The sequence below is a fragment of the Panthera tigris genome, chromosome D1 (assembly GCF_018350195.1).
Source record: "Panthera tigris isolate Pti1 chromosome D1, P.tigris_Pti1_mat1.1, whole genome shotgun sequence".
NCBI lineage: Eukaryota > Metazoa > Chordata > Mammalia > Carnivora > Felidae > Panthera > Panthera tigris.
Window position 1 is genome coordinate 75,756,555 of NC_056669.1, and position 24,489 is coordinate 75,781,043.

The window sequence follows — 24,489 nt, forward strand, 5'->3', positions numbered from 1 at the left end:
GAATAAAGAGAGGTTGTACCTTGTGAAGAAAATTTCTGATGTGAGCCCTTGATTCAGTGAGTGACTTTGACAAGGAGTGTCAGTTACTCTTTGCATTGTTCATTCCTCTCAAGCAGTTTTTATGTTTGACTGGATGTTTAATTTTGCATGGTATTGTATTAGAAATTAGACACATGTTAAAATACCAATATGTACTAATGGCATGCAAAATTCCCATAATTCTCCGCATATAGCTCAAGAGGCAGGATCTCATTTGAGTGCAGGGCCTACAAACATGACTAAATGGGAATTGGGTTTTCTTTAGCCATAAAGGAGGGTAGATTTTAGATGATTGCAGAGTAAATACATTATTTGTGTCGGATAGCCTATGGGAACATGAACTAATTTGAACCGATTATAATGCAGTCAATTTAAGCAGTAAATCATGTGCTTATTAAAAGGACTGTGCTTGACCTAATTAATTTTCACATTACTATTTTTCCTATTCTTCTGTCTGGCTTTCCTGTTAGTGATCTGCCCTATGGTTCAAACTTGCTATCCCAATCTTTTTTGTGGATGAAAAGCTGAGAGGGGTTCATCTTGCTCTTTTGGCTGCCTTGTATAGATCTCATGAACTGGGGATTAGTGGAAGAAGACCCTTGAAAAGGGTCATCATGTTTCACTTGTTTCCAGTAACTATATTATCTGCAGAAAGATGTCATTTGACCACCTGAGTTTTCAGTCTATATTACTTAGTTTCATGCATTCATTGCTCATCATGAACTCTGGGCTGTATTACTGTAGCACTTGTATAACTATAGCCCTCCTATTCTGAAGATAGTATTAGGGAGAATTCATTTATTCATTAAATAGATGGAGTAAGCACTTACTTTGACTATCCCTCTTCCAGATACTAGGTATACTGACTTAAATAAGACTGATAAGGTCCCTGCTTTCAAGGTTTTCTTGCTTCTGGTAGGAGGAGATAGTCATTCAGCAAAGAGCTAAGACAATTTTGGAGACTTACTTGCTTTGATAAGAGAATAAGCTAAGTGATTAGCAGTTAGTAGCTACTTTATATAGGATGGTCAGGGAAGGTCCAGGTGAAGGAGACCACTGAGCAGGTGCAAGAATGTTGTGTTGGGGGTTTTATTTACTGCACATGCAGCAGATGTTTAGCAGTTGTAGCAGTTAGAAAGTGCAGGTGCCACTTGAGGGTGAAAGTGCTGGGCCTAGAGGTACCAGCAAAGACCAATTCCTTCTTCCTTGGCAGGGAGGTCTGAGAAAGCAGGCTCAGCCAGGACCAAAATCCTAGAGACTCCAGTGAGTAGTGTGAGGTACGTGGTCCTATGTTGAAGTGCTGGAATGTAAGGCCACATAGGTCATCCAGGTGGGGAAAGTCTCAGAGATTGGTAAAGAACTAACATATAGGGCAGTCAGGATAAAGACTCTTGCTTGCTTGCTTGCTTTCTGGCTATCTATCTGTATTTTAAATTTTAGTTGACATATAGTGCAATATTGGTTTCAAGAGCAGAATTCAGTGATAAATCACTTAAGTGCAACATCCATTGCTCATCACAAGTGCCCTTAATACCCATCTCCTTTCTAGCCCATCTCCCACCTACTTCCCTCCAGCTCTGTTGGTTCTCTGTAGTTAAGAGTCTCTTGTGGTTTGTTTCCCTCTTTCCTCTCCCCCCTGCTTCCCATATGTTCATCTGTTTTAATTCTTAAATTGCCCATATGAGTCAAATCATATGGTATTTGTCTTTCTCTGATTGACTTATTTCGCTTGGCATAATACATTCTAGCTTTATCCACATTATTGAAAATGGCAAGATTTCTTTTTGATGGCTAAGTAATGTTCCAGGATATATATTTTGATAAGGATGCATGAGGACAGCCTGAAATAAGAATTTAGAGTGCGGGCCTCTGCTCATTGCTGCTATTTTCATTTTCCCAGAAACCTTTCCTATAGATTGACTAAAACCAGTTCAGGTGCCAAATGGTCTAGGAATGTGCCTAGTACTGGACTAAGCAAAAGTGTTAGGAATAGTGGCCTGTCATATTTTACTCCTAAAAAAGGAAGTGCATCCTTTGTTGGTATTGGTTTAGTGGTTGTGTATCCACACACACTGTAATAACTTTGCAAATCATCTACCTCTCTTTGCTGAGTCTTTTTCCAGTCTTACATGAATTTATGATGAACTTTCAACAGAAGTCAAACTTGTGTAAATGTCAGAGAATTACCTATTGTGGAAGAATGTAAAAGATCGTAGGATGTTTGCTTAGAATTTAGAGTAATATAGAAAAGTTTGACTTATGGCTTGAAAGCATTTAAAAGAAGCTAATGAATATTTTAAAACTAAATGAAAATACTGAAATTTTAGGATATCGTAGAAAATACACTTGGTCCAAAAATTGTTTTTAATCTACATTTTAGTATCTAAATAAGCTGTTACTTTGCTGTACAACTTTAACAAGGTTAAACAGAAATGAATGTTCTTTGAGTGAATTTGTAGGGGAAAAGAAGTTGGGTACACGTTAAGTGCCTGTAGAAGTGCTGGCTGTTTGTGTCTGTGTGTTAGCTCCACTTTGTTTTCCGTTCAAACCTGAGCTCCAGTGTTTCCGCCTTTGAAAGTGTTTTCTGACTATGGCAGACAGCAATCTGTTTTTCTCTCTGCTTTCATAGATCATTGCACTTCACTGAATAAGGTGTGTGCATGCATGCTGTCTTCCTGGCTCAGGCATTTGACCCGAGGACAAGGACTTGGCCACATTAATTTTGCCGTGTGGGTTCCCGTAGCCAACACAGTGTCACACAGATGATAGACAATCCGATACTGATGTGAAGGAAACCTCATTAAACAAAATACTAGAATATCAAGTTTCCATTTCCTGACAACATTGGAAACCAAGGAGTTCACTCTATTAGCTTTGACTTTTCATTTGAATTGGGTGATCCTAGATTTAAGTGACAGATCACAGATCACTGTGCCCTATCTGCATGAGCCAGCCCACCTAAACCCTACCCCTGGGGTCGGCCCTTCTGTGAAGAGTCTGATTATATTTGGCATGTTGGTGGCATAATTCCTTTTGTAAAAGAGGAATAGATAGGGATGTGATCATTTTATTTCTTAGTTTATGATGTGTTATCAAAGCAGTAGTCTGCACAATACTTTTACTTCATTCAGTCATTCATCTTTCACTCGTTCACTTTTTCCTCCCTTTGCCTTTCCTTTAGGAAAACACTACCATATACCTTATGTGGGGCTTTAAATTTGTATGTGTCTTTGTCTAATAGCTATAAAATTGTTTTAAATGTGTGTATTTTTAGTTTGTATACATTACAGACCCTTTGGCTTTTTTACTGTTGTCTCAAAACTATTTTAAAATAACTTAAAAATTTTTTTTAATGTTTGTTTATTTTTGAGACAATGAGAGACAGAGTGCAAGCAGCGGAGGGACAGACAGAGGGAGACACGGAATCTAAAGCGGGCTCCAGGCTCTGAGCTGTCAGCCCAGAGCCCAACGTGGGGCTTAAACTCACGAACCATGAGATCATGGCCTGAGCCGAAGTCGGACGCTTAACCGATTGAGCCACTCAGGCGCCCCATATTTTAAAATAATTTTAATATTAAAAGAAACTATTAAGAATGGCACAAAAAAATCATACACTCTTTGCCCAGATTGTTTTTTTTTTCTCTCTACATACTGTGTTTACATATGTCTGTACTTAAGCACATCATTATTTTGAATCCTTTGAGAGGAAGTTGCAAAGATCATGACTCTACCCTTAAATACTTCAGTGGATATTAGTGAAGAACAAGACACTTAAATATACATGATCAAGCCTCAAAATCAGGAAATTGAACATCAATACAATACTGTTATATAATCTACAGTTCCAGTATCACCAAGTTCCTAGTAATCTTGGGCATAGGATTTATTTTTTTCTGCTCTTAGCTCCATGCCAGGATTCTGTCTCATATTTATTTTTTATGTCCCATTGGTCTTTTTTAATTGGCAAATGTTCCTCAGTCTTTACTTTCCATGACATGGGCATTTGAAAGAGTACAGGCAGTTATTTTATAGAATGTCCCTTAAATTGGGTTTGTCTGCTTTTCCACATAAGGGTCCCCTGTGTGGGTATGTATTTTTATTTTTATTTTTTTAACACTGTAAGCTCTCTTCATTTTGCTATGTCTGAATCCAGTTCGTTGTTTCTGCCTGCTGCATGGAATTCTCCAGTGAGGTCTGCCATTTGGAGTGAATTGGCCAGGCTGGTGGGAAAGCAGCCAGCAGACTTTCCTTGGCATCAGGAGAGGATCCTGATGGGGGCTATGTGACACTGGAAATCAGCACACACCTTTGATACAGGCATCAGGGTCCCTGCCTTGCTTTGGGCTGATGGTTGAGAAAGCAAGCGTCTGAGGCCCAGTATTTCTAGGGCAGAAGGAGGGATTATGCTTGCGAAGATAAGGCATGATGGAAGTTGATTTTTTGATCCTTCCTTCCTTCATGCACTTAATAAACCAGTGATTACGGGCCTCGTCTGCTCATTGAGGCTCACCTTCTGGTGTATCGAAAATCAAAAAGAAAGCATTAAATTGAAAGCTCTTCCTCCAACAGATGCAAATGTTTCACAATGAAAGGTTCAGATAAATAGTTTGACAGTGTCTTTCATTGTGTTAGTGAAGCACCCTTACAGAAAATTATGCTTCTGACTCTTTACCTAAATACAGAGATTTCCATTTCTTTCTGGTTTCTTCTGAACTTCACCAACAGGGAACATAATTTTTGCATTGTTCTCTCCATAGTTCGTAAATAATTTTGCATGCCACTTTCCTCCAGTGGAAATTATTTTGTATATACTTTCCCATATTTCACAACCTGCATATTTGTCACTCTTAATGACCATAGTAAATTACATCAGGCTGATCTACTGTAATTTACGCATTTCTCTTTTGTTGTAAATTTGGCTTGCTCCTAGTTTTTTTGTGAATATTAGAAAAAAATCCTTTTTTAAGGGAGGATATATAACAGCTTCTTCGGTTAAAGCAGTTTTGACAGGTTGTTTCATCTAAAATTGTTCATTCTAACATGTGAAAAAGGTTGCATTCCTGTGGAGAAAACACACCCTGCCTTTTTAAGGGAGAATTGTTCCTTGCTTATGTTTGAGCATCCATTTATAATGGAAAGATAACTAGTAGAGATGGAGCTGATATATTTAGAGCTTTCTCCATTGAATACCTTCCATGTATTATTAGGAAATAGCACATTTCTAGTGGAGAATAAGAGAGTGATGGACAGTACAGCGAAGTTCCAAGGCTGCGGTGTGACTGCTCCCGACTCCCAACTGTCACACTCATTCATTGGCCTTGACTCAACTGGATGGTCTCTCAGTTCTTGCCTTTGGAGAACCAGTGGAGGAATGTGCCACTCTTTGGCAGAGGACAGTCAGCTCCCTTCCAGCACGGAGACCTGATGAGTTGTCAGAACTTCCTTACTCTGGAAGTACCTGGAGCTGGCTCCTCGCGCAACTGCTCTGAGCATGTACTGAAGAGGGCAAAGAAGGATAGACCATCAGGAGGAATTGAAATTCGTCTACGGTCTCTATGGCACCCCATCCAGAACCTTCTGAGCATCTAAGGATAAGTCGAATTCTTAGGCAAGCTCTTCCTTCCCCTTCTCAGCAGAGACAGTGTTGAGAGGCACTTGGTAGAGGTGAGGTGGAGGCCTGTGATCAGCTGGTGTTCGCAGAGACTATTTCTAAAGAGAGCAAAAATCTCAGGATTTGTGAGTAGGGCAGAACAATTGAGACCATACCATTGCTCACTAGGTTCTGTGGGTACCTTCAAAGATCCTGGGGCTGTTGCTTCCTGCAAGTTATTTGTCTTCATATATCTTAGGAAGGTTTTGTTTTCATGTACAGAACTTTCTTTTCTTGCTCCTTGAGGGGAGGATTTTGTAGGTCTGGCTTATTTTATCTCTCATTGCCTTGTGTGGAGCTTGTATCAAAAAAAGTACTCAAAAGAGGTGCCTGGGTGGCTCAGTTGGTTGAGTGTCTGACTTCAGCTCAGGTCATGATCTTGTGGTTTGTGAGTTCTAGCCCCACATCAGGCTCACTGCTGTCAGTGTGGAGCCGACTTTGGGCTTTTCTCTGCCCCTCCTCCACTTGCGCACACACTCTCTCAAAAATAAACATTAAAAAAAAGTGCTCAATAAATAAATATTGGTTGTATGATTTTGTGCACTAAGGATATTGTCATGTGGGCAACTACTACTCTTCTGTTAAGAGGAATGTAGAAGTGAGGAGCAGCTAGATAAACCAAAGTCAGGGAGGAGTAGAGTGCAAAGGGGTGTACCTGGGCTTTGCAGCCAGGAAGAGGGAGATCCTCATCCCAACTTTATTACTCCCTGTCTTAACTTGGTTGACCCATTTATGTTCTCTGAACCTCAGCTTTCTCACCTGCAAATGTGGATCAGACCACTTTACTCACAGAGCATGTGTAAGGTTTATTACTCCAAGTAGACAGTTAAAAATGTTTTCTTCCTCCTTTCCCTGCCCAAAGGGTGACGATAGAAAGCCAACAGAGGTCCAGTTAACGTGTCCAAGTGTTGTCAGGAAGTAGATCCCTACATTCACGTTACCCATAATCTGAAATGTGCCACATACTGCTTCTATCTCTCCATACCAGCAGCTAATGCCATGAGTGCTTCAAACAACATACATACCCTTTGGTTCTCCTTTGAGCCTCTTCACTAGTAACTGTTTTTTTTGCCTCTGCAGGATTTATGAACGTGTGATAGACCCTCCTGAAACCAACCTTCCCCCAGGAAGCAATGTATGGCTTGGTCAACGCAATCAAAAGCATGGCTTATTCAAAGTAAGCACTTCTTTCTACTTCTGCCATGTAGTTTTCTATGTGCTTGACACGAATAATTGTCAGAACAATTCTATGAAGTAGGTGCTTTGAAACTAGGCAGAGTTGAGTGATTTGTTCAAGATTGCGTAGGATGATGCATAGTGTAAATCATCCTCCACATGTTTCTGACTGACCTAATTCTGGGAGACAGGATAATCTTCAAATTGGCTTCCATTCTCAGAATCTTGGGGCGCATGGACACTGAGCTTTTGCTTTTCTTATCTATAAAGAGAGTAATACAATAACTGTGTTATTATACTTTATAGAAACAGGATACATTGATAAAATGAAGAAGTTAAAAACTTCATGAAATTTTAAGAAAGTCTTGTTCTTCAATAGAATGGCAGTCTTTTGCTTCTGGCATTGCGGTAGAATAGATATTTTAAAAAATTCTGCTTCAGAATGCCTATAAATGTTGGATAAAATGGAACAAAAATCTTTGAAGACCCATCATTGCACTTATAAGAAAGGAAATTCTTAGAGGCCAAATATGTGGAGAAAAGTGAAAACTAGAGGGAGGGATGTCTGCCAGTACCAAGAATTTGAAAATGTCTTTTCTGTTATTCCCATTTGAGTGAGATATACTTGACCTATAACACTTTGTAACTTTAAGATGTATAACTTTTAGATTTGATAGACTTGCATGTTGCAAAATGATTATCAGCAGTATTAACCAACACCTCCCTCATCTTACATAATTATCATTTCTTGTCATGAGATCATTTAAGACCTACTCTCTTAGGAAAATTCAATTACATAATACAGGATTAGGCACTATAATGACCATGTTGTACATTAGATCCCCAGACCTTATGTGTGTTATATCTGGAAGTTTGTATACTTAGACTAGCATCTCCCCATTTCCCCCAGCCCGTGGCAACCAGCATTCCACTGTCTCTCTGAATTTACGTTTTTTGGATTGTACGTATAAGTGGTGTCATGCAGTATTTGTTTGTCTCTGTCTTATTTCATTTTGCATAATGCCCTCCGAGTCAATTCGGAAATGTTGAAAATGGCAGGATTTTTTTCGCTCGTGGCTGAATATATTCTATTGTATACATACCACAACTTTTTTAGCCATTCATCTGTTGACCTATACTTAAATTTTTTTATGTTTTATCTGTTGTGAGTATTGTGGCAATGAATATAGGGGTGAAAATACCTCTCTGAGGAAGTGCTTTAATTTCTTTTGGCTATGTACTCAATAATACATCCAGATGTGGGATTGCTGGATGGTATAGTTGTTTTATTTTTAACTTTTTGAGGAATTTCCATAGCTATACTAGTTTATATTTCCACGGTGTACAAGGGTTCCTTTTTATTCACACTTGTTATTTTTTGTCTTTCTGATGATAGCCATTTTAATATGTGTGAAGTGATATTTCATTGGGGTTTTGATATGCATTCCCAGATGATTAGTGTTGTTGAGCACCTCATGTACGTATTGACCGTTTGCACATCTTTGGAAAAATGACCATTGAGTTCTGCCCTTTTATAATCAGCTTTTATTTGTTTATTTGCTGTTGTGTCATATGAATTTTTAAATATGTTTTGGTTATTAACTTCTTATCAGATTGCTGATTTGCAAATGTTTACTCCCATCCCATAGGATGCCTTTTAATTTTGTTGATTGTTTCCTTTGCTGTGTAGAAGCTTTTTGTTTGTAGATCCACTTATTAATTTTTGCTTTCATAGCTTATGCTTTCGGTGTCCTATCCAAAAAATAATTGCCAAGACCAATGCCAAGGAGCTTTTCCCCTGTTTTCTTCTAGGAGTTTTATGGTTTCAGATCTTGCGTTTAAGTCTTTAATCTGTTTTAATTTTTTTGTGAGTGGTAATACAGGAATCCAATTTGTTCTTAATGCGGTTATCCAGTTTTCCCAAAACCATTTGTTGAAGAGACCATTCTTTCCTTATTTGTCAAGGAGTCGTTGATTATATGTGCAGCGGTTTATTTTTGAGCTCTTGATCCTGTTCCTTTGGTCTATGGTCTTTTCTTTTCTTTTTTCTTTTCTTTTCTTTTCTTTCTTTTTTTTTGCCAGTATCATACTTCTTTGATTACTAGACCTTTGTAGTCTACATTTGACTCTTGAACAGAAGGGGTTTGAACTACACATGCCTACTTACACAGGGATGTTTTTCAATAAATGCAGTACAGTACTGTAAGTCTATTTTCTCTCAGGATTTTAACATTTTTCTTTAGCTTTATTGTAGGAACACAGTATATAATACATAAAGCTTACAAAATATGTGTTGTTTATGTTATTGGTAGGACTATAGTCAACAGTAGGCTATTAGTAGTTAAGTATTGGGGGAGTCAGAAGTTACTAACCCCTGCATTGATAAAGGGTCTAATGTAGTTTGAAATCAGGAAATGTGATGCATTTAGCTTTGTTCTTCTTTCTTAGGATTGATTGCTTTGGCTCTTAGGTCTTTTGTGGTTTGAAACAAATTTTTTCTTTTTTTGTTTGAAAGTGGCAGTCAGATTTTGATAGGGATTGCACTGAGTCTGTAAAAGGGTTTTGGTAGTATGGATATTTAAACAGTATTCTTCCAATTGATGAATATGGATATCTTTACATTTGTGTCTACTTCAATTTTTTTCTTTTTCTTTTTTTTAATCAAAGTCTTATAGTTTTCAGTGTACAGATTTTTCACCTTCTGGTTAATTTCCTAAGTATTACACTGTTGTTGATGCTGTTGTGAATAAGATTCTTTTATTTTTCAGATATTTCATTGTTAGTGTATGGAAATGCAACTGATTTTTGTATGTTGATTTTGTAACCTGCAGCTTTACTGACTTCATTGATTAGTGCTAAAAGTTTTTTGGTGGAATATTCTATGCTCAATTTTCTGAGTCTTTTTATTATGAAGGGAAGTTGTATTTTGTCAATTCTTTTTCTGCATCTATGAGATGATATGATTTTTTAAATCTCATTCTATTAGGGTGAGTCACATTTATTGATTAGCATATGTTGAACCATTTTTTGCATTCTAGGGATAAATCTGCTTGATCATGATGTATGATTCTTTAATGTGTCATGAATTCAGCTTGTTAATATATTTTTATTATCTATATTCATCAGGGTTATTGGCCTGTAGTTTTCTTGTAGTATTCTTCCTTGATTTTGGCATAGGATAATGCTGGTCCTCTTAAGTTAGTTGGTGAATTTTGGGAAGACTCAAATTTGGAAGAGTTTGAGAAGGATTGGTGTTAAATTATACTTAAGTGTTTGGTAGAATTCACCGATGAACCCATTTGGTCCTGGGATTTTCTTTTCCTTTAAAATTGAAGGTATAATTTACATAAAGCATAAGTCATTCCTTCCAATGTGCAGTTTTGAGTTTTAGAAAATTGATAGAGTCACATACCCACCATCACAGTCAAGATAAAGGACAATACCATAACCTCCCCAAATTCCCTTGTAGCACTTTTGATTCATCTCTTCTAATCCTGAATGGCTAGTAACCACTGATCTATTGTCTGGCCCTATAGTTTTGCCTTTCCCAGAATATTCTACAAATGAAATCATATATATATGTATGTATGTTGAGGTTCACGCATGTTATATGCATCAATGATTCTTTTTTATGGTACTCTAATTCTGTAGTATGGGTGTACTACAGTTTGTTTATCCATTCCTCAATTACTAGACATTCAAGTTATGAGTTTTGGCCATTTATGTATAAAGCCACTAAAAATGCTTGCACATAGGTGTTTGTATGAACACAAGTTTTCTTTCGGGTATGTATCATTGGGATTGCTAGGCTGTTTATGAAACGTATGTTTAACTTGATAAGAAAATGCCATTGTATTTTCCAAAGTGGCCATATTATTTTGCAATGCTACAACGATGCGTGGAAGTCCCAGTTAGAGCTTTAAATTTCAACAGTCTGTGCAGGATGGGAAGAATGTTCTAGATCTCATGCAAGATTGGAAGATGGAGCAGAAACTTCTAAAACCAAGTCACAATTTAGAAGACTGTATCTCTAGCCAAGGGTGGACAGAAGCGTCTACTACTTAGCCACAGGAAGCAATCCAGTAACTAGTCTTTCTCCACCTCAGTTTCACACAGTTCTGTAATGAGAATTTGAAACCATAGTCCTGCTATCATGCAGCCTGGAAATTTGGATTTATTTTGCCCATGAAGTTCAAGAAACTGTCTTAAAGCATTCCTGGATTGGGAACCTTGGGATTCTGGATGAATAAAATACAAATTATCTTTGGAGAAGTTTTCCTTCTATGCAGACCTCACAGGATTCCCACAGATTAAGATCATGCAAATAGAATTTTAAGTCCTTATGAGTGAGAGTTAGAAGGAATAACAAACTTTGAATTAGCCCTCAAAGGGCTGCAGAAATTGAAATTACAAGAAAAGAAATTTTGAAAATCCTGATGTTTTAAAATGTTTAATGCAACAAAATAACCAATTGTGATGACTAGAGAGTATAAATATGATGAGGGAGATCTGAACCAAAAAGAAGTTCCAGAAAAGAAAAATATAGGTATTGAAGTAAAAGAAAAAACCTCAACCCACTAAACAGTAAATTAGACACAGGTGGGGAGAGCATTTGTAGAGTAGAAAATATTGTCAAAGTTATTACCTTAATAGTGGGAAGCTAAAGAGAGGGAAATAGAAAAAAGCTTAAAATGTAGAGAAGAAATATAGAAAAAAAATGTTACATATGTGTTTAGTGTGTTTATATTCATACATATATATTTGAAAAATCCAGAAGATAATAGAAGGGGTTATGGGCTCCATTAGAAGTATGATGGCTAAGAATTCTCTAAAATTGATAAAACACTAATTCTGATTATAGCAACTATAATGTAATCAAAGTATATATTAGCTATTGTTGTCTATCAAGAAACTGAGCTATTTTTTAAGCTTCTGAGTTTTTTCTTTAGATCACAATTCTTATTTTTTTATTTTTTATTTTTGAGAGAGAGAGAGAGACAGACAGAATATGAGCAGGGGAGGGGCAGAGAGAGAGGGAGACACAGAATCTGAAGCAGGCTCCAGGCTCTGAGCTGTCAGCACAGAGCCCTACGCAGGGCTTGAACTCACAGGCCAAAGTCTCATCTTATAATCTCATTAGAGATTACTAGCCAAAGTCTGATGCTTAACCAGCTAAGCCACCCAGACGCCGCTACATAACAATTCTTTGTGTGATTAGATGATTTTTCTGGTCTGGTCTGGCTATGCTGTTATCTCTTGGGCTCTCACATGTCTGTGGTCATTTGGCAGATCAGCAGGGGGCGGGATGATCTAAGATGGCCTCTTGACATCTCTGGTTGTAGGCTGGCTGTTGACTAGTGTACCTCAGTTCTTCTCCATATGGTCTCTCATTCTCTAGTGGTCTAGGGGCTTATCCACATGACAGTCTTAAGAGTCCAAGTGTAAGAAGACAGCAAGCCTGAGCTTATTAGTACTTTTCAAGGCTCGGCTTGCCTTACACAGTGGCTAATATTTTATTGCCCAGAGCAAGTCATAACCAAGAGCCAAACTCCTAGTCCATCTCTTGAAGGACTATTCTGTATATCGTTGCAAGGATATGGATGTGAGGAAGGGAAGAAGTTTGGACCATTTTAATCTATTACACAAGCAAGATAGCCACACTTAGACATATTACTGGAATAGTAGAACCCCCCAAAGACACAGAAAAGATACTAACAATAGCTCCTAAAAGGTAAATTTTCCACAGAAGAATAACAGCTTGAACAGCTGGCTTTTAATCAGTAACAGCAGAAGACAGTGATAATAGAAAGAATTTTTTTCAAAGTTTTCAAAGAAAATCACTCCCAAATGTAGTAGCATATATCCAGCTTAATTCTCATTTGAGAATGAGCATGAGATAAGAACTTATAGATAAATAAAACTGTTTTATGACCAACAGGTGCTCGTTAAAGAAACTTTGCAAAAGAAAAGACATACAAAATACAAGGGGGAATTGGTGAACAAATGGGGAGTATACACAAACCTTAATCATTACTTGATTAAATAATAATGCCCAATTTTGGAAAAAATAAAATTAAAAATATTACAAGACAAAATGCTGGGGCTATCTGATTTTAAAGTACTATAAGGCCTGTATTTAGAAAATGAATAGAGAAATTGGCTAACTATGTTAAATTAAGTTCACATGTTAAAAATTCACCAACACCAAAATAAAAATATTACTTCCAGATTTAAATTTTTTAAAGATTTATTCATTTTTTCAGAGACACAGAGAGACTGTGGGGGGGGGGGGCAGGGGGAGAGAGAGAGACACACACACACAGGATCTGAAGCAGGCTCTAGGCTTTGAACTGTCAGCACAGAACCTGACAGGCACAGGGTTCGAACTCACGACCTGTGAGATCATGACCTGAGCTGAAGTCCGATGCTTAACCAACTGGGCCACCCAGGTGCTCTCACATTTAAGTATTTGAGAAAGAGATATTTGTAAAAAGTTCTATCAACCCTGAGGCACCTGGGTGGCTCAGTTGGTAAAGCAAGCAACCATTGGTTTTGGCTCAGGTCATGATGTCATGGTTTGTGAATTCTACCCCTACTGGCAGTGGGAGAGCCTGCTTGGGATTCTCTCTCCCTCTCTCTCTGCCCCTTTCATGTGTTCTTTCTCTCTCTCTCTCTCTCTCTCTCAAATTAAATAAATAAACTTTACCAAATAAAGTTCAACCCAGAATAAGGCAAGAAGAGAAAAAAGTTTTAGTATAAACTAGATATAATTCCAGTGCATAATATTTACTAACTAAGTGATTTACACTTACTGGGTAAAAGTCTGAGTACTATATTGGATTCATAAAACTCCAATCCTGATGTATATTGTTTATATTGAAACAATAAAAAATAAAGATTTATTTTTTGCTTTTATGGCCATTGCTGGAGCACCAGTGGCCAAAAGGAAGTTCAGTCCCTTTCTGACTTCTGACCGGAGCAAGGACCAGAAAAGGCATTTCAATGCACATTCCCAAATTCCCACGAAGATGGTCTTCCTTTCCTTCCAAAGAACTGAGACAGAAGTACAACATTTGATTCATGCCCACCCGGAAAGGATGATGAAACACAGGTTGTGTGAGGACACTACAAAGGTCAGCAAACTGGCAAAGTAGTCCAGGTTTACAGGGAGAAATATGTCATCTCCATTGAATGAGTACAGCAAGAGAAGGCAGGTGGCACAGTGTCCACGTGGGCATCTACCCTAGCAAGGTCTATCACTAAACTAAAACTGGATGAAGACCGCAAAAAGATCCTTGAACGTAGGAAAGGAAAAGGGCAAATGTGAGGTAGAAACAACTGAGAAGATGCAAGAATAAAGTAATCTTCTATGTAACTTTAACAAAAACTGTGAAAATGAAGGAAAAAAAAAGGGATTCATAAATGTTGGTAGTGAAATGCCTAAAAAAAAAAAAAGAAAAAGAAAAAAAGAAACAGGCCAAATGAAAGAAAAAGGAGCTGTAGAATGCTCTGGCACGATCAAACTTCAAGGCACCCAAAGTTACCACATAATAAACAATTTTAAAGATGCATACACCTGATATGTAACTTAAATATACATTGCAGCATTACAGAATACTCTGGAAGGATGGTGTTCTCACTACAGGGTGCTAGGTCAACTGAATATCCCTATGGGGAAATACTAATCCTGGACTCTATTTCCCACTACATGCAAAATCAATTCTGGGGGATTATAGATGTAAATCTGAAAGGTAAACCAGTAAAGCCTAGAAAGATAGGATAGAAAAATATCTTTATGGCCTTGATGTAGGAAAAATATTTCTTAAATAAGTTATAAAATAACTACAAAGAGAAAGTTTGATGTACTTAAAATTTGCAAGCCCCCCCCAAATATGTAAGAGAGTAAAATAGAAACTATCCAATTAGTTCTATCCTACAAAGGCCAAAAAGGCAGAAAAATCGATGAGTCAAGTATCCAACTTGAGATGTTAGCAAATGGAAATAAATAAATGAAAGAAGAAATGAAAAAATAAACATATAAGAATAGAAATGAAAATAAGGAGTAGGATACAATAGACAAGATCTGGAAAAACACAATTTGATCATTTGAAAAGACAAATCTGGAAGTTTGAGCAAGAAAAAATGAGAGAAAGCATTAAAAAAAACAAAATACTGCAAATACTAAAACAGTAATTAATCATTAATTTTATATAATAAAATGGAAAATTAGAGAAAAATAGGCAATTTCCTGAAACTATAAATTATCAAAATGGACTTTGGAAATGAAACATGGTCTTAGAATCAATAAAGTATTCTGAGGAATTCATGATACAAAATCTGTATTAGCTTTCATTGCAAAGCAAGTTTATTCAAAGCTTAGTGGCTTGAAACAGCAAGTATTTAGCTCACAGTTTTGTGCATTGGTGCTTTGGGTTGGGCTGAGATGACTGATTCTTGTATTCTGAGGGTTCACTCATGCAGTTTGAGCAGCTTCTGGTTTTCTGGGGACTGGCTATACTGGAATGGACTTAGCTGGGATGGCACATCTCTCCTTCATGTGATCTCTTATTATCAGCAGTCTAGCCTGATCTTCTTTATAAGTCGGCTGATGAGGGTTTCCAGAGCTGGAGTAGAAATATGCAGGGTCTTTGGAAGCTAAGGCTGAAAACTTGCACATTGTATTTTGTTGCATTATATTGGCCAAAGCAAGTTTTAAGGCCAGACTCAAGGATATGGGAAATAGATTTCATCTTTTGATGGGAAATACTACAAATTCCCATTGCACAGGGTAGCAGTCTGGTAAGGGGCAAAGGATTGTGACCGATTTTCACAATTTACCATGTCTCTCCACCAAACAACCACTGGCTTCAGACAGTTTGACAGGGGAGTTTTATCACATCCAAGGAAATGATTCCTATCTTGTATAAATTCTTATGGAGAAGAGAATAAATGAAAATATCTCCCATCTCATTTATGAAGATAGTTGAGCATTCAGCTCTTGATTTCTGCTCAAGTTGTGACCCCAGGGTCATGGGATCAAGCTCTGCATCAGGCTCCACGTTGAGCCTCAAGCCTGCTTAAGATTGTTTATCTCCATCTGTCCCTCTCCCCAGCTCTCATGCATATTCTCCTTCTCTCTCTCTCTCTCTCTCTCTCAAATTAAAAAAAAATGGAGTTTTATAATACACTGTACTTTTGAACACAGATTAGATTAAAAATTCTAAAAAAAAAAATAACGTAAATTAGCAATCCAAATCTAGCTGTGTGTGTCTGGATGTGTGTGAGACCAAGTTGGTGATTTCAACAGTGCTAAACTACTTTTATCAATACATTGACTAATACAAGTCACATTAAACAGAAAAATCTATGGTTATCTCCGGAGGGAGAAAAAGCACTAGATACAATTCAGTACTGACTCATGATAAATTCTTAGCAAAATAGGAATTGAAGGAAACTTCATTAAACTGAAAGTGTGCATGAAGCAAACATGCAAAAACGATTGTTCTTATAGTTTAAATATTAAGAGAATTCCTGTTATAATCTGGAATCTTACAAGAATCTTTATTACCATAATTTATTTTCAACATGATAGTGTAGGTCCTTCTGGCAGAAAAACAAATCCCAACCCCCAAAATGTCCCCACGCACCCCTCAAAACACAAGGGTTAGTAAAAAAAAAATAGTGAGAAATTATATAATGGATTGCATAGAAAATAGAATTCACAAATTATTACAGTTACCAAGATTGTTCTGAAACAGTGCTGGATATAAAAAACAGAGAGAAAATCAATTGCATTGCTGAAAAAAGTAGCATCAACAAAATGCAGTTAAATAGAATATTTCATTTATAAGATCAAAAAATGTATAAAGTGCTTAAGGATAAAAATATATGTATAATGATTATGGAAAAAATATAAAAATTTTTAAAAAATCATTAGAGAAGACCTAAATGAGGACAGGTGCTTGGAGAAGGCTTAAAAATGGCAATTCTACTCAAATTGATTTCTCAATTGGATGAACTTATAATAAATTCCCCAAAGGATTTTATTTTCTGATAAAATCTGCAAGCTGATTTTAAAAATGATATGGAAGAATAAAGACCAATAATATTTCTGAAGTAAAAGGAATGGCTTTCAGATCTTATTATAAGCTTATAGCAATCAACAGTTTGATATCCATGTAAGGATTGGCACATGAATTAAGAGAATAGCCTGGAGAGGCCAGAAAGGGACTTTTTATTTGTGGCAACTTGATACATAACTGAATTGGCATTCCTGATCTATGAGGAAGGGATGTATTCATAAATAAATGGTTATGAAAATCACTGCTTTAAGTATTTCATGTATATACTAATTGATGTAATTGATTTTGGTGTGTATTGTCAGGAAAAGCTTTAATATATTTGGAAACCATACACCAAAATCAATTACAATTAAATACATAAATGTGTTGCACCTGGGTGACTCTGTTGACCATCCAACTCTTGATTTCAGTTCAGGTCATGATCTCATGGTTGATGGGATCACGTCCCAAGTTGGGCTCTGCATTGATAGCTCAGAGCTTGCTTGGAATTCTATCTCCCTCCCTCCCCTCCCCCCCTCCACTAGGTACCAGTGCCTGTTCTCTCTCCCTCTCTCCCTCTCTCCCTCTCTCCCTCTCTCCCTCTCTCCCTCTCTCCCCCTCTCCCCCTCTCCTCCTCTCCTCCTCTCCCCCCCTCCCCCCCTCCTCCTCTCCCCCCCTCCCTCCCTCTTCCTCTCTCTCCCTCTCCCTCTCCCTCTCCCTCTCCCTCTCCCTCTCCCTCTCCCTCTCCCTCTCCCTCTCCCTCTCCCTCTCCCTCTCCCTCTCCCTCTCCCTCTCCCTCTCCCTCTCTCTCCCTCTCCCTCTCTCTCTCCCTCTCCCTCTCTCTCCCTCTCCCTCTCCCTCTCCCTCTCCCTCTCCCTCTCCCTCTCCCTCTCCCTCTCCCTCTCCCTCTCCCTCTCCCTCTCCCTCTCCCTCTCCCTCTCCCTCTCCCTCTCCCTCTCCCTCTCTCTCCCTCTCCCTCTCCCTCTCCCTCTCTCTCTCTCTCTCCCTCTTCCTTTCCCTCTTCCTTTCCCTCTCCCTCTCCCTCTCCCTCTCCCTCTCCCTCTCCCTCTCCCTCTCCCTCTCCCTCTCCCTCTCCCTCTCCCTCTCCCTCTCCCTCTCCCTCTCCCTCTCCCTCTCCCTCTCCCTCTCCCTCTCCCTCTCCCTCTCCCTCTCCCTCTCCCTCTCCCTCTCCCTCTCCCTCTCCCTCCTGCCCCCACCCCCAAATAAATAAGCATTAAGCAAAATACCTAAGTGTGAACTTTGCAAGTTTTAGAAGACAATATGGGAGCATATATTCATGATCACAGGGTGGGAAAGAAGCAATAATAAGTATAAAGCCGTTAAAGATACTATTGACAAATTTAATATACAAAACAAGTTGAATATGTTTCTCAAAGATGACCTGGGCAACCAGATCAATTAGTAGAGCATATCTAGTAGAGAAGTGTTAAAATCAGTAAGATGCTCATAAATCAATAAGAAATCAGGCAAAAGGTATAAAAAGGCAGTTTCCCAAAGTGGAAACATGTGAATAACCAATGAATTTATTAAAAGAAATGCAATTTCAGTAGTTATCTTGGAAATACAAACTAAAAACACCATGAAATACCATTTCTTACCCCTCAGCCTGGCAAAAATGAAAACAAAAATAGGATGATGCTCAGTGTGGGAGAGGTTAATCGAGCCACGGTGGTGGAAACTTGAATTGGTTGAGCCACTAAGGAGGGCAGTTTGGGAGTTTTTGTATAAAATTAAAGGCATGCATATCTTATGACACATGACCCCAACTTCTATACACATTGAAGAAAGTTTGACATGTAGCCAAGAAGATATGATGTACAGTCCTCACGGGAGCTTTTTTAATGTAAAAAAATTTGGAGAAAAAGGTGTGTATCAGTGGGATGATGTTTAAATAAATGGTAGAATCCTATAAATAAACACCAAAATCATTGAAATTAAAGTAGCAGGAGAAAATTATAGTATTAAGTAATTTAAAAATGCAAGACATTTCAATTTATTGCTTATTTATACATTCACATATGTAAAAAAATAAATACATGGGAATAAGCACTAAATTTACAAGTTTACTTCTGAGAGGAAGGAATAGAAATTTAAGGATGGACACTCAGAAGACTTCAACTATAGTGATCTTTCATTTCTTAAGGTGGGTGCTACATTTGCAGGCATTAGCTTTATTTTGCTTTCAACTCTTTTGTATGCCCTAGATACTAAAAGAAAAAAAAAAGAACATGTCACAGGGTTCCTGGGTGGCTCAGTCAGTTAAGCATCCACTCTTGATTTTATCTCAGGTCATGATCTCACCGCTTTTGAAACAGAGCCCTGTGCTGACAGCGTGGAACCTCCTTGAGATTCTCTCTCTCTCCCTATCTCTCTGCCCCTACCCCTCTTGTGTGGATGTGTGTGCTCTCCCTCAAAAATAAATCTTTAAAGTCAATACACACACACACACACACACACACATATAAGTATATATACACACACATCTGAATATATACATGCGTGATTTTTCCACGTTCCCTTATTTTCCATGTTTCTAAGAATCCACGGAAATTTGTCCAGATGTCTCAGTTCTAAACTGACTCACATTTAATGCTCTTTCTTGTTCTGTAGTTAGTTATTTCTTGGTGAAGCTACACTTTCCTTGGGGACTTGGGTCTGAAATGAAGGACAGCACTGGTTCCCAAGTCCGGGAACACTTCAAAATATTGCAGAGACATAGTAACATGTGTTGATGATGGTCTAGATTAGAGTTTTACCTTGGTCTCTAGAATGATCACAAACTGTAATATATGTTCAACAATTAACATAGGTAGCTGGATGATTGCAAAATGGCATAGTAGGCAGCTAGCTCTGAGCCTCTGTCCCTCTGTAGAAACATAAAAAATAAGCAGGAATTGTCAGAACCAATTTTGTTAAAATTTAGGAAAATAGTCAAAGGTTTAAAGCAAACTAAGTAAATTCTCAATCAAGAATAAGTGCAACATTAAAGTAGTAGGAAAGCTTTGTGATATCTTTTTACCCTTGCCTCATACTGGTCATAGCTCAGTGGCATCTCATTGTCAGTCTGTGTTCTCAGTGTGGGACAGTGGTCCCTGATTCTGGAGGGAGCGGAGACCTTATTTACATATCATAAGGTAAATCCATTCTGTATGGAACTACCTGAAGGACTGGTACGAGACACTTGTCTAAGAACTCTTCTGGGTCAGGAAAGTGACAGGTGTTGCCTGAAAATATTGCAAATGTAACATAATTTGCAGCTGCTTCAGGAAAGACGTGCTGTTGACACATAATAGACCACATAAAGCCAGGATGAAATGCTAAGTAGAGAGAGTCTTTGGGAAATCATGGTATTGAACAGCACCTGCGCATAGAAAGTGCACATGCATTGTCCAAAGCCAAATACATGTTCAGAAAAGGCTCAGACACTCTAAGCTGGGTCTTTGGGCTGATCTCCAGGATTAGTGCAAGCATGTCTAAGTATTTTTTTTTTTTTAATGTTTTTTTATTTATTTTTGAGACAGAGAGAGACAGAGTGCAAGTGGGGGAGGGGCAGAGAGAGAGGGAGGCACAGAATCCGGAACAGGCTCCAGGCTCTGAGCGGTCAGCACAGAGCCCGACGCGGGGCTCGAACCCACGGACCGTGAGATCATGACCTGAGCCGAAGTCGGACGCTTAACCGACTGAGCCACCCAGGCGCCCCAAGCATGTCTAAGTATTAAAGGAGAAGGCATCCAGTATCTTTCCCTTCCTCCTTCTATTTCCCTCCCTTTCTCCATCTCCCTCCCTCCCTCCCTCTCTCCCTCTCTCCACCTTCACTCCTCTCCCTTTGCTACTCTGCCCCCCCCCCCCCCTTCTCCTTCTAGCATTCAAGGAAGTCAGTCTAAAAACTATATGAACACAAGCTCAGGACCAGGCAAGATAAGGAATATAGTCTCTTTAAAAAAAAAAAAAATTGGGAAAGTCCTTTAACAAATGCACTGCTAGAGCATTCAACAATAAAACAAAACCAAAACCCAGGAATCCCTGGAGAAGGGAGAGAATTCTCTTTCTAGATCTCAAGTCACTATAGTATTCAAATGGCCAGTGTTTAAATAAAATCACAAGGTATTGCCATTCACAGGAATAAAATAGACAAAAACCAACTCTCTGCAAGCCTAGACAGTGGACTTACTAGATAAGATTTTAAAACCACCATACTAAATGGGCATAAGGAGCTATAAAGGAAAACATACATGAAGAACTAAGAAGTTAGGAAAATTAGGTATGAATACATGAGAATATCCATGAAGAGACAGGAATTATAAAAAGGAGCCAGACAGATAGTCTGCAGCTAAGAAGTACAACTGAAATGCAAAATTGACTAGAAGAAAGATTTGGGCAGGCTGGAGCATCACTGGACTTGAAGATAAGACCATTGGAATTAACCATTGTGAGCTGCAGAAAGAAAAATGTGGGTACCGGGAGATGAATCCGTTTGTAATCATTCTACCACTACCACATGCTTTCCCACAACACTGCCTCCACTGCCTTCATCACTTTTAGTGTGGTCTCAAGTACAGGCAGGGCTGACTTCATGGGCAGTTGACCTGTGCAGTCCCATGGGGTGCTAAACTTAGAAGGCCCGTGATGGGCTTCATTCTCTGCTGTTGCTGTCTTTAACATTTCAATAAATTTTGAAAGGGCTCTGCCAATTACGTAGTTGGTCCTGAATATAACTCATGTGGGTGTTTATTAGTGACACACTCTAGATTGTAAGCTTTACCAGAGTGAGAACTGGGTCTGTGTTATTCAGCAAGTGCTTAGAATAGGACAAGGTTGGGGCTCCTGGGTGGCTTAGTCGGTTGAGCATCCAACTTGGGCTCAGGTCATGATCTCACAGTTCGTGAGTTCGAGCCCTGCGTCGGGCTCTGTGCTGACAGCTTGGGGCCTGGAGCCTGCTTCGGATTCTGTGTCTCCCTCTCTCTCTGCTCCTCCCCTGCTCACACTCTCTCTTTCAAAAATAAAGATTAAAAAAAAAATAGAGAATAGTACAAGGTATGTGGTTGGCAGACAACATACTCTGAAGTACAGACTACAAATCTATCATATTCCTGGCAGAGTGGCCAAGTTTTCTCTCACAAAAGTAATGCAGATTATATAAGAATACATATTAAAAGCACTTAACGCTTAGTGGGTTACAACACGCATCCTCCCCCTTTTTTGGTTACACATTTAATACTCGCTGTGTGCTTAAAGTTAACACTACATTGTGGAAGTGATTGGCACTTTTCCTGCCTTTGAGGGACTTCGGTTTCAGTTAGGAGCTGGTAATTAAGTAAGAGAGGGAGAGTGGTAAGCTTGCTGAGTGTTGCCTTGTAGCTGTCAGGAACCTTGTGCTTAAGAGCCCAGCTACCTGATACAGGCAGAAAACACAAGGAGTATTCATAGACTGAATCATTTTGCTGCAGAGGTGGGTTGTAGGTGGTGGAAGAGTAGACAGTTATTGAATGCTTCCTGCATTCTCTATCTTGTCTGCCCTACATATATTCTCTCTGTTAATTACATTTCATCTGCAGAGCATCCTAATGAGGTAGCTGTAATCCGAACTGTATAGATGAGACAATGGGACTTGGGGGTTGAGCAAGTTGTCAGTCTTACATAGTTTGTGAGTGATAGAAATGGGATTTAAACTTAGCCTTCCCCCCCTCCGTCGAGCTTATGCTCATTCATTCATTCATTCATTCATTCAACATCTATTTTTTAGGCTTACTTACCCCGTTCCATTAACTGTTAGATGGTGAACACATTTCACTTCTCAGCGTCCCATGGAGGAGACACACCCTGTTGTCTTTCTCTGGAGCTCCAGCCCAAAGGTACCAGTGAGAAGCACCAGAAGGGGTTTGCCAGTTCCACCCTGATCCTCTCATTAGGGAGCAATGTGATTCTCCTTGTTGCCCAACAAAGTAGCCTCATCAAATGGCTTTTTTGAAGGAACTTTTCAAAACTCCTCTGCCCCATAGAATTTTATCTGTCAGTCAGTGCTTCTGGCCATCCTTTTGTGATATGGCACCGGTAAGGGTAACATGTCAGTGTCTCTTTATAGAAACATTATCTTGATCAGTCCACTGCTGCAGAAATCTCTCTTTCTGTAAAAGAGGCAGGCACCCTTTAAGTGAGAGGTTGGTCTATCTTCAGGCTTCTAATTAATATTTATCTTGTAGAAGCTGCCTCCTGGGTCCAAGAACCACACCTGCTTTATTGCTCCAGAACTAAATACGCTTAGTATTGTATTTTTAGGTTAAATACATATAGATGTATTTTTAGGCTAAAATAACATCATTCTCTGTTTTAAATATTAATATGTCGCTTCATAGGCAAAGTAAAAGCAAAATCTCCTCCTTTGTCAAACCTAATTTCTGGGTGCTGGTGGATCCTTGTGGATAGTGCAGTAAAAGTGCTCCTGCTGAAAAAGAGGGGGAGGAAATCACACTTGGTGCCTGGCCCAGGAGCCTTTAGCATGAGGTGATTCCCATCAGAGATCCAGAACACAGGGTGGGGATTTCTTCCTTTCAAGATAGCATCCATCGGAGAAAATAGGTGATTGGTAGTGACAGGCTTCTCTGAATCTTCTGATTGTCAAAGATTTTCATTATTGAGATGGTTGACTACCACTCCATTTCCTTTTGATCAGTTCTGAGCTGATTATGCTGTTATTATTCAGAGGTTAAAGAAAGAACAAGTTTAGGTGACTTACAGTGAGCTACAGGATGCTTCAGTGGTTTGGGTGTTCTTACATTATTTCCATCCCAAGGCCATTCACTGAGGCCAAGACTCACTCTGTCTGTCTGTCTGTCTCTCTCTCCCTCTCTCTCTCTCTCTCTCTCCCTCTCTCTCTCTCTCTCTCTCTCCCTCTCTCTCTCTCTCTCTCCCCCTTGGATTTGGGTTTGAAACCTTTCCCTTACCTGGACATCACTGTCTCCTTAACAGCTGAGCTGTCAGTGAGAAGTGAAATTGATTACAATTTTTTTTTTTAATGCCACAGCTGTTGTTTCTTACCTCAGCTGGTTCCCATAATTCCACAGATGGTAAACATATGTTTATAGGCACAGAGGAAAAGAAGCTATTTTGGATTCCTCCCTCTCTAATTTTTATTTTTCCTTTCATGCAGAAAGTCAAAGTCACAGAGCTGGGGAATCTTATGCATTTGTAGATTAATATTTCTGTGCATTAAGACTTTGGAAACAGCAGGACAGCTAATGATATGCTAATGAGCTGACAGTTTTTATTGATCATAATGAAAGTCGACAAGTGTCTTTCTTGGCTTTTATGCAAGCTGGAATATTTTATTAACTGTCTTCAGGGCAGAAATACATAATTGGTTGCATTTTGAAAATCTTCCTTGTGAGTTTCTCAGGTCTTACTTTTTGTCAGCCTGTTGCCAAAGCTTGGGTCCTTGCCAGTTTATAAACAGAACACATCTTCATCCATATATTTACATGCCCAGCAGGAACTCTCCCCACCCCCTTTCCCTTTCAAAGCAATTTGTTTCAATGTTTTAGCATA

At 38.8% G+C, this 24,489-nt stretch overlaps 1 protein-coding gene across 3 annotated transcripts in view; it reads left to right on the forward strand.

Moving 5' to 3' along the window:
* The window catches only part of NELL1 (neural EGFL like 1), an 885,592-nt gene that overhangs the window by 164,636 nt on the left and 696,467 nt on the right, over positions 1-24,489 (forward strand). For all 3 annotated transcript variants that reach the window (XM_042959041.1, XM_042959043.1, XM_042959042.1), the window contains exon 5: positions 6,770-6,866. In XM_042959041.1, coding sequence (XP_042814975.1) covers positions 6,770-6,866 — 97 coding nt within the window. The remainder of the gene's footprint in view (positions 1-6,769; positions 6,867-24,489) is intronic.